General features: G+C 37.1%; 1 protein-coding gene across 1 annotated transcript in view; it reads left to right on the top strand.

Moving 5' to 3' along the window:
* AHR (aryl hydrocarbon receptor) overlaps window positions 1-16,921 on the top strand; it is a 66,187-nt gene extending 49,266 nt beyond the window's left edge. The window contains exons 5-11 of the mRNA XM_086615035.1: window positions 313-436; window positions 5,458-5,588; window positions 6,467-6,669; window positions 8,318-8,427; window positions 9,959-10,100; window positions 10,913-12,191; window positions 16,766-16,921. Coding sequence (XP_086471161.1) covers window positions 313-436; window positions 5,458-5,588; window positions 6,467-6,669; window positions 8,318-8,427; window positions 9,959-10,100; window positions 10,913-12,191; window positions 16,766-16,921 — 2,145 coding nt within the window. The remainder of the gene's footprint in view (window positions 1-312; window positions 437-5,457; window positions 5,589-6,466; window positions 6,670-8,317; window positions 8,428-9,958; window positions 10,101-10,912; window positions 12,192-16,765) is intronic.
* Window positions 16,922-18,004: the final 1,083 nt, after the last annotated feature.

Here is an 18,004-nt window from a genome sequence, read left to right on the forward strand (position 1 = left end):
GCATGACGGTTCCAGGCTTTCTTACATAAAAGCAGGTAAAGTAGTACTTGACATAATGTCATTTTTTTCAAAGGTAATAATTTTTTATTGTTGTTTCTCATGTTTGCAATCATGGGTATGACTGAATTCTTCTCTGTGCTGCAAAAAATTGTTTCACGAAGCTTTCCCACATGCATGCAAATGTATGTTTTTATTGCCGAGGAAAAGGGATTTTGATATGTCCGTAGCAGTGTTGTCAACCAGACGACTTCTATAATAGTGTTATGTAAGTGTCTTACTCTTTCTTTCTCGCCTTTTTCCTTTTTTACGTAGTCTGATATTATACACCAGAGCGTATTTGAATTGATTCACACAGAAGACAGACCTGAGTTTCAACGACAGCTACATTGGGCATTAAATCCTGCCCAATCTGCAGATTCTGGACCAAACGTACAAGGTGAGAACGCAGCCAACTTATGTGTTTGTCTGTCGGATTAGTTGGGATTTTTAAATTTTGTATGTAAAAAAGTTTAGATTCTTTTACCTGAACAAAGGAAGGAATAACATCTTTTAAATTTATTTGAATGTTATGAATATGTTTAGCCAACAGTGGGAATGACTATTTTTTTGCACTGCAAATAAGTACTGCTATTCATAGCACAGCACCATTAAAATACTAATTTTGCTTTAAATTGGAAGATTTCAATTTGGAGTGTAAATGACTGAATGTCTCACATGTCTGATCAGTAGTCCTGTGGTAATCCGCCTGTTTGTGTTGCAGACAGGGCAGTGAGAAGTGGACAGTTGCTTTTGGTGACATAAGAAACAAGGAAGTTTGATTTTTCTGTGTTGACCCTCAATTATGCAGCTCATCTTTAATCACTGTTTGAATGAGAAAGTGATTTCTGTAAAGTAATGATCTCTCTAGATCACAACATCAAATTTATTAGCATAGGAAGGCAGCGTGCAATTGGGTATGACAGCTTCTTTAAGCTCTTCAGGCTAGTGGATCCGTTCCATGATGAAGGATGTGTTAGATACAGTGTTAATATATGGAATAATGCATTCCTGGTTGTGAAAGAGTTTTACTCTTCCACATCTGTCATTGTTATATGCAGGCTGCCACATAGACCAGTACATCTCTTGGGAAAAGGAATAAAAGATTAAATAGATGAGCCTTTAAGACCTAACAGTGTGCTTGTTAGAGCATCAGATTGTCACATGTTGTTGACTGATGCTTAAGTGACCTGCTGTTTTGAAAAACACATTGCTTACATATCAGAACAGGGATATGTTGGTACAGATAGTTATGTGTAATATAGGAAGTGTATGCCTGCCTGATAATGATGACAAATCTATTGAGACAACTATAATGCTCCATTTTGCACAACAGTTGTTTAAATATGTGGGTAAAGCTCCATTAAGTTACTTGGTTATAGATAATTTTTTTTTAATCCAGAAAACGTCCATATTATTTTTGAATTTATGAATGCATAAACCAATTTGATTTAAAACAGTTTCCCATTTAATATTTTATAGTATGGAAATGCCATGATGTGATAGAGAAATAAAACCCAGCAAATGTTATTTACTTGTTTGGCTCACAGCTCAGTATATTTCAATTTTTCATTTAGTGTTCGACATTGTTATATCATGTATGGACCAATCTACATAATCTGGTTGAAAACATGCTACAGAACTGGTTAATATTACAATTTGGTGTAGCAGCCAGTGCTGCTGGCACTCAGAAAACAGGTTTTTATGTGGTGGCTTACTGTTTGCTTCAGAGTGAAACGGTGTGCTGTAGCGCTTAAGCAAGTGCATATGAATTTACGAAAGATTGTGTTTGAAAATTGTGATGCCAGGTTGACTTGGCATCAGGTTTGACTGAATGAAGGGTTGAACAGGATTACAAACAATCATTTGGTTTGTACCTTGTGTTCCTAGCTTAATAGAAGCTGCTAATTATTTTGGGGCCTTAAGTAGCGTAAAATGCTTGGACATTGAGGCTTTTTAAACTGAATTCGGATTTATAACCAAGGATAATGCTATGATCATAAGGATTCTCCCCATTTTTGCTCCTTTAATCCATTTCCTTTTTCATGCATTCAGCTTGCATTATGTAGATATTTATAGACATAATTGTGCTGTGGCTTAAGCACAGATTCCAGCCTGAGTCTGGGAACTAATTCTGCTTCAGTTAGCCTGGACTGGTCGCTTCTCACTCAATATTCTGGTATGCCCCTAGATCATTGGTAACCTCACCTGTTTACTGTGCTTCCCAGACACTCCTCCCAGCCCTTTCATATTCCCAGAGAAGTTTGTAAAGTTCTGATTTTTTTCAGTCACAAATACCTGTTTTGCAGCTTCAAGTTTGGGTTATCTTTTAAAGTTTGCTTGCTTGTGCAACCATGCATGGCCTTGAGCGTAAAGAGAAAGAAAAGGACTTAATGCACAGCATGTTCTGCTCATCACTGCATGGTGTTGATGAGCTCCAATGTGGACTTCATTAGGGATATGAGTTCTACTCCCTGTAGTGTCAACTGGTAATTTTGCTCCAGGGATTGCTGACGCTCTGTAAGACTCTGCCTTCTTACAGTGAGTCACTCCTCCAAGATCCTGGCACTAAAACCTCTCTGCCTCCTGTCTGCCTGAGAAAGTGCAGCAGTATTCCTTTCACAAATGTGGGAGGCTTGAACTCGAAGCTCATTCCCTCTTGTTTTGAGTTCTGTTCCCCACCTCTTGCAAGCTACAGACTGCATTGCTTCTTCCACCAAAGCCTTGTTAGCTCTTGGGAACTGCTGGTTTTACTAAGGAAATTGACAGACGCTTGAGACAACCCAGATAAAATACCTGCATTCAAATTTCAGCTCTGTATTTACCAAAATAATAATACCGAGTTGGTCCTGTGGCAGAAATGCCGAAGGGCATGCCCTCCAGTGCCAAGGATACCAGCAGAAAGCCTTACACTCCTTAGTGGATACTAGAGCTACACTCACTAGGCACTCCTCAGCCACAAGATTTACCTGAGTTTGAGCACTTAATCAAAGCCCTTTGAGTTGCCTGCTACTGAGGATTAAAGTCTTTGTTTACGTCCCCTCCAAGAAGTTGCCCACAGTCTCATTACTCTCCGTGAAAGAATTGACTGAACAAACACACACAGGGCATTTGAGGCACCCTAAGCCAGTCGGTGCTCTCAGTATGCTCCTGGCTGGCCAGCAGCTCTTCCAGTCAGCTCTTCTTCTGACAGTAGCCAACTATTGATACCAATTTTCTTTTGGCCTCACTAGCTGGCACCTTTCTCAGTAGTAGTTGGTCTTGCAGGAATACAGTTGTGACAATAGAAAAGGAACACAAATATAGAGATTGCTTGAGGGGGAAAAAAAAAAAAATTAGTGGCTTCCTTGGTGTTGATACTTGTGAAAAATAAATTATTAATACATTTTATTAAAAATAAAGTGTATTAACCATTTTGAGGAGACCTCAAGTAATGTATATGCAGGAATTCTCAAGAATGTCAGAGCTGGCATTTTTGAAAGATGATTTGGGATTTGCAAGCTGTTTCTTTGATGCCCTTTCTTCATAATTATTACTTCTTCAGTGAGCATTTAACCTGTTTTGGCACCTTCGGGAGAAGCACTGCCTCAGAAGCATTGAAAATTTTCACCAGCATTGAAAACTTTCACCAAAATAATCTGCAGCAGTAGGATAGTAGCAAGGAAGTAGGGGTTTTTTTTTAGTCTGTTGAGAACCATCCATATGACAAGTGTGGATGCTTAATTTTCTAATACCCAAGTTAGGTGACAACTATCTTGGACTACAAGTATCTGAGTTTCTGTAACTGTAGGCTCACCTCATAATGGTGGCTTTGGCCGATACACAGTTCTGCAGATGGCTGTAATTTCAAATTGTCCCTTTTCATACACACTGTCAGCTAAGGCCCTTTCTTTTTCCTCCATATCTTGAAGTTTGTTCAGCAAAAATTGACCTTGCATAGCAGTTCTTTTAAGAAGAAAAAAAAAAAAGATATCTCCTAATTTTATCTGAAAAGCTGGATAAATCAGCATTCTTGCTGGATTTATATGGCCTTGGGTTGCAAGGCCTCTTGGTGAGCCATCAGCAATCTCATGTGACTCCAGTTCAGTCCCTTGAATTAATAGGAGATTAAATGGAACTGATTTTGGTCATGAACTGATTTGTTTTCCTTTGGATTTGATTTGCCATTGTACAAACTACCTAGCCTAACTGTAAATTTTTCCAGCTGTGGAAGAGAGAGAATTATGTTCCAGAGAACATAATGTGATGTGTGATTAAGTGACGTTCTCTCCCTGACTTTGTCTCCAAGTCTAGAAGGTCAATATGAATTCTTTCTTACTCTGTATTCTTCTTTTGTCTGTACATGGCAATCAGTTCTCTCAGAATATATGGACTATTTTTTAAATTACAGAGCATTTAGCACTCTAAAAGAGCATTTTATACTGTTTCTTCTTCATTTTCTGTGTGTATGAATTCCTAGGGAGCAACCGGTTTGCAGGTTTTTATATGTATTACAAAGAATGCTGTGAGTAGACATGCTCTGGTATCTCTGTATACGTAGTCTTATGCAGAACATATGTATTCTATCAGAAGTTTATTGATTTACCTTCTGTTTTTAATTAACTCAAACGTTAAAGTCTGCTTTCTAAATGCCACTTAGCATCACATGCTTGTCCTGAAGTGGCAGAAGAATATCATGTTGTTATCCTATTTGTTAATCATGTTTTTAATTTGTCTTGTTTGTGTTTTTTTAAAAAAACAAACAAAACCCACAAAACACAAGTGCTCCAGGTTCCTCTGGAGAGGTAACTATGGTATTTTCTTTAACAGCACAGCCCAGAAATATTTTCAGTGTTCAGTAAGGTTTTTTTGCATCCATTAGAGAAAGTACTCACATTGATTTAGTGTAGTGGTTCCCTAAAGATGCTTGTTTTTTATTTATTGCTACAGCTTTCACCTGGCTGTCTGGAAAGTAACAATTTCACAGTTTTAATCCATCTACTGAGCTTCTGAGTACTCAGTTCCTATAGTTACTATGCCTTTTGCAGATCCTGTTGTTGCAGAAATGTGGCTGTGCTCTCTGCTGAGAACTCTGCTCTCTGCAACTAATTCAGAATCTATATTGTGGTCAAACATAATTAATAAATTAAAAACCAAAACAAACAAAACACCAAAACAAAACACCAAAAAACACCACCTAAAAAAAATTAAGTTGCATGCAGTTTTCAAATGCCATAGCCTGAAAAACAATCCCATCAGAAGAACTGATACTTAACCTAGTGTTACAATTGATGTAGGTACTGAGGATGTTTCCAGTTTACATTGTTCTTGCTCAGGTCATGACCTAATGCTTTGTTTATGAGACGGAAGATGATTTGTTATAGATAGACTTCACTAGGTGTTCTTCTAAAAATAATCCTTATAAATAATCCTTTCCTGTAGGAGATAATGGCTTTTCGCAGCCAGCAACCTATTATAACCCTGACCAACTTCCTCCCGAGAATTCTTCCTTTATGGAAAGGAATTTCATCTGCAGGTTACGATGCCTCCTGGATAATTCATCTGGGTTCCTGGTGAGTATGGAGTTATGTAAAAACTTCCGCGCATGCTTGCGAGTTGGAAATCTGCATTATCCTTACAATACGTCCAACAACTTACTTTGTTAAGTTTCCATAGATATCTGAGCTGCTTGAGTCAGTATGTTTCAGTTAGTGACACTAAATGTGTCCCCTTCAACATGTTGTCACAACCAGGTGCAAGTTCTCTCATTTCTCATGGCCCAGTTTCCTCAGTAAAATGCAAATAAGCATCTGTTTTGTAAAGTACCTTGAGGTACTTGAGAGTACCCTGAAGTATCTTGAGATGCAGTAAGTCATAATAATTAACAGAACCATAGTTTTCCCTTACTTGGGAAAGTCTGTGCTTGCTCTTTTTGATACATTTTTTTTGTTTGTCAATGCTATAGATTTAAAAAGAAATACAGGTTTATCACCTGTGACTTCTTACAAATGGAATTGTTTCTATAGGACTTTGCAATTCTACACATTTGCATACTTTATTCTAATGACTGACAGAAATGCAAGAGAAATAATGTCATGTTAATTGTATATATGTATAATGCCATGTTCATTAGAATATTAGAAGATTCAGTTGACATTTGCTATTACATGTTTGGGGTTGTGTGTTGTTTTTTGTGGGATTTTTTTTTTACAAAGCAACCTTCCCATTAGTTCTTTTTCCAGTGAGTTTATTAGTAGATCTGAACGTGACACACTCAGGGTTATAACAGCAGTATACTGTACTTGTTATGTAACTTTTGTACATGCCACACTACAAAGCTTGAATCTGATGAATCTTTAAAAAAATAAATAGATGTTTTTACATCATAACAGAAATATCTTATTCTTAAATATCTCCAACATATAACAATTACTTTTTTCCTAATCCTAAGGCTATGAATTTTCAAGGGCGATTAAAGTTTCTCCATGGACAAAACAAGAAAGGGAAGGATGGTGCTACTTTGTCTCCCCAGCTCGCTCTGTTTGCAGTAGCTACTCCCCTGCAGCCACCATCTATCCTTGAGATACGAACCAAAAACTTCATCTTCAGAACTAAACACAAACTGGATTTCACACCTACTGGCTGTGATGCAAAGTAGGTGTAAATTGTTCTGCATAATACTCTAATAATTTCCTGATAAGATAGGTTGCAAGTATGTATTTGAAATATAAAGCTGGCTACTGTTTCAGTCAATACTGATGATTGTTTAGGAACTGTTAATATTTTTCTCTCCAGCCCTGCTAGTAAGTAGAAAGAAATGGGATTGTCGTGGTGTACTTCCTTGAAAGGACATATTCCTTTCTGACTCCCAACAAACTCCCCAAAACAAACAAAAAAACCCAAGAATACTAATGAATTAGGGAAGAAGAAAAGCTTAATGTTGAATGTGGTTGAAATTTGGTTTTAGAACTGATAGAACAAGTGCTTCAATTTGTTCTACATACATATTTTCTCTTTCAGTTCAAATAGATGTAAAATACAGTGGAAATGTTATTTACCTCAAATTAAACAAATGAAGTCCTTTTTTATGCTATGACTTTTACTCATTTCCAAACCATTCTTTTCCCTGTATAAAAACTGGAAACACTATTGCATTAGTAGATCCACATAACATAATTAGGCACCAACATGGCAGGAAGCCCATCAAGATGCTACTTTATCAAAAGAAAAGCCTCTGGCCTCGTTCCTTCCTTTTCCCCCTCCTTCCTATTTTTGACTGCTGATGTTTTCGGATTCATTTTTGGTGGAATCTCTCTCGTGGATTTCCATGCTTACTTACAGAATAATGTGAAGTGAAATTACTTGATATTCTGTCTACTGATAAATCAAAATGTTTTTCTTGGGTTCTATAAACTGATATGAGTAAAAGTTAACAAAATGTTAACACAGACATATTTTTCCTGTGTTTGCTTTTTTTTCATTGTGCTTCACTTGAAACCTTCAATTTTTGTCATGTTTTACACTTTTGCATATATTGTTCCCCATTCTTACTCCCCCGCCGCCCATCTTTGGATATCCATTTCTTTGTTCCAAATTCTCTTTCAGTCTGTTTTGGACTATTTCATTCTATCATGTATCTCATAGTGCTTACACAAATGCTGTTAAGTTCTTCATCTCCCTGACCTCTAGTAAATTAATTTTAGCTACCATAGTCAAACATGACTCTATTGTCAGTACTTCTGAGGTGTATCTTAAAAAGCTTTAATGCAAACACAGAGTCCCAAACCACTCAATAGCAAAAGAGATGTAGTTCTGAGCTATGCCCTGTTTTGAATTTTAAGCTACTAAAAATACTAATTTAGGCAAGAAGTTTTGGAAACTAAAGTTAAGACCCTACTTAATTCTACAAGTAAGCCCCTATGGGTACGTGCTATGAAACAGGGCAAGACAAACAGTGTCTTTCATTGCAACAAATGGGAGCTGCCCGCTATGAGTGAAAATGCTCACAAGTATGGAATTAAAGGTCTGGCTGAACTGTAGACATACTTTTTTAATGATCTTATAGTTTTTATGAACCCATTTCTAGTCACTGAAGGCAACTTGGGGGACTAGTAAAAATTTTATGATTTGATAACTGTTTTTTTTATTAGAACTGTCATGCTTCCACACACAATTGATATTGCAACAACGTGTAGTTAGCATTTACGCCTGAAATGTTCTAGCTGTAATTAACTTGCCTGCCATTCATTCTGTGAGTTGGTTCATCAGCAATGTTGCAATGTTGTTTTTTTTTACCTTGCAGAGGAAAGATTGTCCTGGGATACACTGAAGCAGAGCTGTGTATGAGAGGAACAGGATACCAGTTTATTCATGCAGCTGATATGCTTTATTGTGCTGAAAATCATGTCCGAAGTAAGCTTCATTCCCTAAGAAGGGCTGAAAACTCAAAGCATGGATTGTATTCATACTGAAGAAATACTATGAAGTACTCTTTTTTGTTTTTTTTTTTTTTTTTTAAAAAAAGATCATTAACAAAGAGAACACTATTCATTTCATGTGCACTATTTCATTTCATCTTTCCCTGCCTATAAAAACTTATATTGGATGAAGAGATATTTAATATTTCTATCTAGACCCTTTTAGGTGATGTATTCCAGTTTCTGTCACATCTTGCTCTTCTCACTTCTCTGCTCAACTCAACTTCTGTGATTTCAACAGCTAACTTTGGAAAAAGAGACTATTTCAAAGATAGCTTTTCTATGAGGAATTTAAATAAAGCATTTTCTTTTGATGCCAGTGTAAGATTTGTAACAGAAATTAATCTCTGATTTAGAACGCTAGTGTCCTGTACATTTCTGGTTTTGATTCTTGGCAGTTTGGTTTGATTTAAGTAACAACTTTTATATAGTACAATGTTTTAAGCTAAGGAAATAAGTGTCAGCTATCTGATATGTAACTATTTAGTGGACTTCTTTCTTTACTTTTTTGTTAACTGAAACATACTTGGTTTTGGAAGTTACAGGAACATCTCCAGGATATTTTGATGCTGCTTCTTTTCTACTGACTTTGCAAGAAAAACTTTTTTTTTTTTTTGTCCCCTTACATACAATTAAATAACCCCCCACAGTAGGTTAGTTCTCAACCTATATTAAGCAAGTTTTCTGTTTCAGGTGTAGCTCAGTTACTGTTGCCTATCAGTGCTTTTGTTTGTTTGGTATGGAATAAGAAAGAAAATATTTCCACAATAGAATGGGATTAAACTTTGGTTTGAAATTTTGGTTTGAAATTTTGTCTTAAAACCAGTTCTGCTCCATTTCTGATGCTAAGATAAAACAGAGGTCTTGTAGCACAGATTATTTTTGGTTAGGATTCTGAAAACTTTCCTAATATTTTAAAATGTAATTTTTCTGTCTAGAAATGCAGTGTTTTCAGCAATGTACAATGAATATGTAGTATGTTTATCAAGCATTGCTAGTGAAGTGATAGTGGGAGTGAAAAATAATGGATTTTGAAGTACCTCTGCATTAACCAGTCAAAATGTGAAAGGATTGGATTCAGAGCTAATGTGTTTTCTAGTTTCTTGAGTAATAGTCGCTTTTTGGATGTAAAAGAGACATGCTTTTGTCATTTACTTGTTCTAGTAGTTATTGATTTCTGTTATTGCAGAAATAATGGACGACACTCCGTATAGGATGTTGCCAATCTGTAGTGGATATCTTACAATTGCTTGCAGTTTTGGCTTTTATGTTACCAGTAAATTAAAGTAGGCATCTTGGATCATCCTGTTTCACTAGGAATACATTAGTGCCACACAGAAATGAGTGATTGAGGACATGAGATCTGTAGAATTTGTCTACAAATGGGATTACTTTCATGACATGCCAGATTTTTCCTTTTTTTTGTTCACTAAACAGTAAACAGAATGCTTACTCTTTAACTCTAGTGATGAAGACAGGTGAGAGTGGAATGACTGTATTTAGACTTCTAACCAAAGAAAATCGATGGGCCTGGGTACAGGCAAATGCACGTCTTGTCTACAAAAATGGAAGGCCGGATTACATCATTGCCACGCAAAGAGCTCTTACGTAAGTCATAATCGCATAAAACAGTATACTTCAAAAACCGAAAACTTTTGAGCTTCTTCATATTCAGAAATAAATTCTTTATTTTTAAATAAACTCGCTTTAAATCTTGAACTGCAGAAAGAAAACCTCTTTCAATTTGCTAACAAACATTGAAAAGAATTATGTTTCAGTACTTATGTGGCATAGTCCTTTATTTGTAAAACTTTAGACGTTTTGATTTCATATAAAGAATAAGGGCAGCAGTACAAGCACCAAGTTATTCCATCCAACGTATTTTTAATTCAGTATCTCCGTTAGCAAAGATTAAGAAATCCAACTGCAGTTGTGTAGAAGAAACAATAGATACCATAAAGAAATTAAGTCCTTTATGGTGCTGAACTAAATTTTACTTAATACAGAATTCAGCATTATTATACAGGTTAAATAATTTTTGCTAAGGAGTCTGTAAAATGGAGAAAAAGAGATATTTCAGTATTAAAGTATTCATTTACTTGCTATGGCAAGAAAAACATAATGCATGGAACAAAGCCCACTTACTTTCATTTCAGCTCGTAATGCACAGAAAATGGTGTATGCTATCTAGATTTAATTACAAATGTAATATGTAAAGGTGGTATTACAGTCATAAGCTCCTTATTTCATAATCTGCCTCTTGGTTTAACTCAGCCAAGTTGAGCTGGGAATAGTTAGGAATTTGAAAAATGCCTACAAATAGCGTAGTTCATTTTTTTAATATTAATTCCAGAGAACAAAAAGATTACAGTAACCATTTAGCACTGCAGTATTATGCTATATATGTGATTTATCTTCAGAGACGAAGAAGGGGCAGAACATCTACGGAAGCGTAACATGAAGTTGCCCTTCATGTTTGCCACTGGTGAGGCTGTATTATATGAGGTATCTTTCCCTGCGTCGAGCCTTATGGATCCCTCTCAGCTGAAGAATAAAAGCACGACGGGGAAAGAAGCCAAAGCAATGTTACACAGTGATTCTGTGGATCCAAACTCCCTCCTAGGTGTCATGTTAAGGCAAGATGAGTCTGTGTATCTCTGCCCTCCAGCATCACATAAACTTTCCTTTGAGCGGAACTTCTTCGCAGACAGCAGAGATGAACTGGGCGGTGGTGTTAGCAGTGGCTGGATGGATAATCTACTGCCTGCTGGAAATCACAACATTCTCAAACGGGAGCTAATGGAGTGTTCCCAGGACAGTACTATTCCACTTCCTGAAGACAGTGCAGCACTCTTTCAAGATAACAAAACCAGTGATTTGTACAGCATCATGAAAAATCTGGGTATTGACTTTGAAGATCTAAAGTGTATTCAGCAGGATGAGGAGTTTTTTAAAACTGAATTATCTGGTGTGGATGATATTGGGGACATAGATATCACTGATGAAATCCTGACTTATGTTCAGGACTCCTTAAGTAAGTCTGATTTCTTATATTCAGGCTGTAACCAGCAGCAGCCCCTGGTTCAGAATGAAGGTTGCTTGGTACAGCAAGAGTTAGATACACACCAACTTCATCAGCACCAGAAACAACTCGTGGAGCAGCAACAGCAGCACCAACAACAGCAGCAGCAGCAGCTCTGTCAAAAGATGAAACATATGCAAGTCAATGGGATGTTCACAAATTGGAACTCTGGCACCAGTATGCCTCTTAGTTGCTCCCAGCAGCAGCCCCAGCAATATGTATTCCCCGGCATGCATGCCACTACATCAGAGTTCTATAACAAATCAGAAGTAGACACTTCCCCTTATGTGTGTAGGCAAGAGTTTATTCCTTACAAGCAACCCACAACGATGACGCCACAGCTTTCTAATTTTGGTCAAGTGGATTTCCCTGTAGTGGGTTTTGACAGATCGACCTATTCTGCTTCTTCCAACTTGGAGGATTTTCTTAGTTGTTTGCAGCAAGTCCCTGAAAATCATGAGTGTGGGATAAACTCTGAGTCAGTTATGCTCACTCCTCAAACGTGCTATGCAGGTGCTGTATCTATGTACCAGTGCATGCCAGAGGCACAGCCCAGCTGCGTGGATCAAATGCAAAATGATCCTATGATGGCAAGTCAACAAACATTGTTGAACAAGGTAAGGTAAACAGCGTTGTTATATTGCTTACGTTTTGAATCGTGTTTTTATTGTTTTGAATGGCTACAGGATACAGTTCGTTGTAATTGAATCGCGGAGTTTGAAACTAATGGGTTTAGCAGCATGGGAATGTCCTTGCTTTATTTGCTCATTAGACTGAAGAGAGTTGCATTTGGTCAAGTTTTTACGTAAATGTATCCAGATCCTGGTAGCTCTCTTTGGCAGCATTAAAGCAAGAGTGAGTGAACTAGTCTGTTGTACCTACCTGTAATTTTTCCAGTAGGAGCAAAGGAAAAGCAGATTTGGTCAAGAGCTTGGAATTTGCTTGTATACCTTTTTTAGAGGAGTAGAATGATGTCAGTTATATTGTCTGGCACGTTAATTTTCATGAAGTATGTTGTAAGGATCCAGAAAAATATCTTGGTTTCAAAATGTTAGTGTTCTCTGGCTACTTGGACACTTTGATTATTTTAGGATTGCTTAAAGTATCAGGTTATAATATCACATAAATAGCATAAAATATTATGAACTGTTGCATTTCTATGCATGATGATACTGCAAAAATATTTTTAGATATTACCATAAGTGAAAGTCAGCTTGTTCCTCAAGCTGCTGTCTAAATTGTCTGCTGAAGACAAAAGAGCAAGAGTAAATTATATTCACAGTAGATAAATTTGACCTTTTTCACATTGTGCCAAGGAGAATGCACAACAAAAACTGTAGAAGAGAGGAGCCTGGCTGTAGCACAGACTACAGTTTTAAGCACAGTTCTTCATTGGTAAAATTAACTTAGAAATAAAAAAATTCAATTACTAAGGCAGTTCCTGATTCTGAATAACCTTTATTGAAGTACTTTAAATTGTACCATTTATTTCTGTTAATGCTCAAGTACAGAGCTACAATTCTTTTTTCTTTTTTTTTACCTCAGTGAGTTAATGTTCTAAAGTACTTATCCTACAAATGCTTGTGCACATGCATAAGCATTTACAGAATTAAAGTATTAATTGGCATTTAACCTACACGAGACAGAGGTGAGGAGTGCAAGTAACATACCCAGTTTTTCGGTAGGCTTAATGCAAGTACAAAACACATCCTTTTAAAAATTGTTTCACTGGTCAAAAAAATATAATTGCAGAATTATGAAATTGAGCTAAAATATAGGACAGTTGTGGGTTGACCTTGGCTGGATGACAAGTGCCCAGCAAGCTGCTCTGTCACTGCGCTCCTCAGTGCAGTGACAGAGGGGCAGCAAATAAGATGGATCAAGATAAAGGCACTTTATTAAAAGCAAAGCAAAGGCCACGCGTGGAAGCAAAGGAAAACAAAGAGATTTATTCTCAACTTCCCATGAGCAGATGATGTCCAGCCGCTTCCCAGGAAGCAGAGCTTCAGTATGCGTAGTGGTTGCTCCGGAAGACGTGTCGTAAATAACAAATGCCCCCTGCCTTCCTCCTCCTTTCTCTTAGCTTCTGTTGCTGAGCAGACGTCACACGGTATGGAATATCCCTTTGGTCAGTTTGGGTCAGCTGTCCTGGCTGTGTCCCCTCCCAAGATCTTGCCCACTCCCAGCCTGCTGGGGAGGGGGGAATGCTAGAGAGACAGCCTGGATGCTGTGCCCATCCTGCTCAGCAGTACCCAAAACACTGCTGTGTTAACAGCAACAGCTCCTTCCTAGCTACCAATACAAAGGACAGCACAAGGAGGGCTGCTGTGGGGAAAATTAACTCCGTCTCAGCCAGCCCCAGTACAACAGTTCAGCAAGATGAATAGCTTCTGCCCGAGTGCCCAGGGGCTGAAGTAGCATGACGTGACTTTGGCAAACTGCAATGCACAGGCTTGCACAGTGCTAGGCTGTGTCGCCTGGCTGTGGTCAGGATTATTAGTCCTTCATAGTGCCTGACAACAGGGTTGCAAAGCAGTTTCAGAGTCGTCCAAGTTCGTCCCTATAATAGTATAAAATTGTTCTTTTCACAAAAGCTATACTGGTGTGGTGCATCACTTCTGAACAGCCAACGCATAAGCAATTGCATTTTTTTCTTTTTAACAGATGGTTTCAAATACGTTTATTTTGTTGATGTCTTTGTTGTTGTGCTCCCTTAATCATTTTTGTTATGCTCCATTATTATTATTTCCTTGCTTACTGTTTCTTCTTGACTATCTGTAAAAAGTTGAATGACTAAGCATCTCTGAATGCTGTAAATGAATACATCTGTTACTTCATATTTACTAGAATGCTATGCTGCAATAATAGTACTGTGTTTAGCTTGTTTGTCATGAAAAATGAGCAAAGACCACTTTCTGAAAAGTTGTCCTTACCTTGTTTGGAGGCAAATTCAGCCTCTCTTGTTATAGTGTACCCATGCTGTGTGGATCTGGATAGTGTTGCACAAGCAGAAGCCCAGTGCAGAACTGCTGTTACCCTTGTGCACATTAGCTCCTGTTTACCACTGAAAAGAACTGCTGAACACTTGTCCAAATGAGCTTAAAAGAGAAGCATGCTTCTTGCTGAGATAAGGAAGGATTATTCCCCCTAACCTTTTTGTAAAAGAGTGATCATAGAAAGCTGATCTCCAAGTCCTTGTGGGTCCAAACCTTACATGTGCCAAATGGGCACAGTGGCGGGTGGGAAGAGACTGCTTGTTCCTTAACCAAATAGCATTGACTTTTGCAGCCCATACTGCAAATATACTGTTCACATGAAAAAAAAACAACACAATGACATCTCTTGTATCAGACTGTCCTCAGGTTTGACCTCTAGTCACATCTGCCAATTAATATTTTTATAGATTGAAGGCAAGTCTATAAAAGTTGTTATATTGAGAATTGTTTTAATGTACAACCGTTTTTTACCTAGAAATGTCATTGCTTCAAGGAAAGACAACCCTATATTTGTATATGCTTATATTGTAGAGATTGTAATTAGTCTTGTATCAGAGGAGTTAAGAACCTTAAAATATGTGAACCTATGCAAACTAGTAAGTCAGAAGTATAGCTACTGCACTTGAAGTAATCTTGCAAAATATCACCTGTCCCAACGCCATGATGGCAAATAATATACATTTCTTTATTGTAAATGGGAGAACGTGTCACTGCTTATGATAATAACCTTAAGGTTTGATTTTTATCGCTTATTGGTAACTTGAGTAAGGATGTGACTAAGCAGATAGGATACTACTGTCTGAGCCTACGTTCACACAGCCAAACCAAAGTAGGGCAGTCTTTGTGGCTGGATTTAGCACACTGATGTCCCTACCAGTGGTTGGAATCTAGAGAGGACAGACGTTACTGTGCAAGCCTGGATTGCTGTCAGCCTACTAACTCCCATTGATTTCTACGTGAAAAGACTAGAGGATTAGAAAGCCAGAAGGGTCTATTGTGGTCAACTGCCTTGTCCTTCTGCCTAACTTGTAATTGCAGTAGGATCTTAGCCAACGTCGTCTAAAAATGCTTTCGGTGATGGAGAAGGGCAGAAAGACCCTAGCTAATTTGATTGCTTGTTTAAGGTCAGTATACTTTATTAAACAGGAGCAAACTTGCTAATTACTAGATTCTGTGTTGAGAACTTTCTTAGAAATTTTAATGAGCATGCTCATCTTGTTAATGAAGAATATTGAAATAATCTGCTTCTGTCAGAAGTAATACTAGCTTATGTTATTGTAGCTGTCTTTAAAAGTATGATAATTTTGATTAAAAACAAAATTCACAGGGCTATAGTGACTTAGAAGAACTGTGCACAGTTAGTCAAATTTCACTGTTTGTGTAGAAGGAAAAAAGTTTCTGAAAACCAGCATATTTTGATAGATGACTGAATGTGTAAGATACGTTTTAAAGACAAACCTTGAATGAATGAGTACTTATGATGCAAGCAACTCCCGAAGAGATGATGGAAATGTTTAAAATATTTTGTTATATTTTCTTTGCATGACTGAATGGAGTATTTTGTAGATAAAGTGACTTTTCCATAGCATGACAGGAAGAATTACATCAGATGATTAAAATAATCCTACGAACAATTATGTCAAGACTGATGAAAGACATTCATTGCTCTTACTTGGCATTGTCAATATTGAAGACTTTGTCGAAAAAGCCCACCCTAGCACAGCTCAGCCTGTGGATTGAATGCCATACGCTTCAGCTAATGAATAGGACTGCATGTGCATTTCTGGAAGAGCTGTAAAGTCTGGATCCCATTGCAGACACGAAAATATGTAAATAGGTTGCTTTTAAAATGTAACAGCTGGATGTGGAAATTGGGAGTGCTCATTCAGACTGTACTTTCTACAAATGGAAACTGTATTACACTTTAGATAGTAGTGATATTTCTTTACTTAGCCGGTAGTAGGACTCCCACTGACTTCAACATGGGTTTCATTCATGATTCAGACCCTACTTTAATGCAAGTTAACTTCTCATCATTCATCATTAAAAAAAAAACACAAAACCAAACAACTTTAAAAGCTATTCATTATATTTGAAGATGATTTCATCTAATCTGTGTCTTTAGGAGGATTTTTAAAAACTTACTAATAAATTGGTTTCCCATACTAACCATTTGTTTTCTTTTTTCCTGCCAGTTCCAAAACGGTTTCAATGGAGGAAATGTAAATGAAGCATATCCCTCTCAGTTAGATGTGATCAGTAATGTACAGACTGCTACACTTCTTCAGCCTCTTCATCATCCGACAGAACCCAGATCCTTCTCAGATTTGGCATCTAGTGGATTTATGTGATTCAGATCTAGAGCTCCATCTGTGATTTTGTCTGGGCGTCAGGCTGCTCTGAGGAAAAGCTTGATAAGTCCATCTTTCATCATCGGACTTTGCCAGCTAAATTACATTTTGAGGATATGAGGTTGGTTGCACTATATACTGGTGGATATGTAGTCCAAGACCTGGCTTTTTAGAGTGACGGGTGGAATTAAGACTTCTGACTAAAAGTATGCACGTGCTGTTTTCCATCAGATTGACTGTCATTGCAGTATGGATTACATATGTGCTACAGACTGTCATGCTATACAACATAAGATAAGGCAAATGGTTTTGTTGTTTAGAAAAATAATTGGGCACTTTACAAATAGCATCAATGGCACAACAAAGATGATTTCACACATGGATTATTTCCAGACTTTATTTTTTAAAAACTATTAAAAAGCTCTGAATTAATGAGAATGGAAAGCACTTAATTTTAATGCATACTAAGCTCTTTAATCACTTATTTTATATTTAAATCCTTTTGTTTTAAGTCTCCATTTCTAGCACTTTAATAGAAGGCTTAATACAAGGATATGATATGCAACTTCAGGTTTTCTATGAAACAGACCCCTTGCATTCCTCCTTTTCTTGTCAACCTTAAGTGCCTCACAATTTAGCTACCTTGTTTCTGATGGGAGCTTATTTTAGCAAAACTCACTATAAATGTCATGCATATTATGTGAATTTTATCTAACATCTACAGTGCTACTGGCTGTATCTTTTTTTCCCCTAAATCTAATTTGTTTAAAGAACGACTTAATTTTTTATCTGTGAATTTGTTACACTATTACAAAAGTTATTAATGTTCTGAATTTTGTTCAGCTGAAGAGTTTGGTTTATTCTATACTGCTTTTCTGCTTTCTTCAGGTAATACAGGGTATATTGAAAAAGCAGATTTTGCTGAAGGGGAGGAGCAAATCCTCAGGATTAGTTTTAGATTATTAATGTTGGAAAACATGTGCCTTATCTTGTGTTAAAACGCTCATAATGTTCTTTAGAAATAATACAAGGCTGCTCTATGCAAATACTTTCATTAAAATGGATATTGAAAAGGATTGCATT

This window comes from Tauraco erythrolophus, chromosome 7 (assembly GCF_009769465.1).
Source record: "Tauraco erythrolophus isolate bTauEry1 chromosome 7, bTauEry1.pri, whole genome shotgun sequence".
Taxonomy (NCBI): domain Eukaryota; kingdom Metazoa; phylum Chordata; class Aves; order Musophagiformes; family Musophagidae; genus Tauraco; species Tauraco erythrolophus.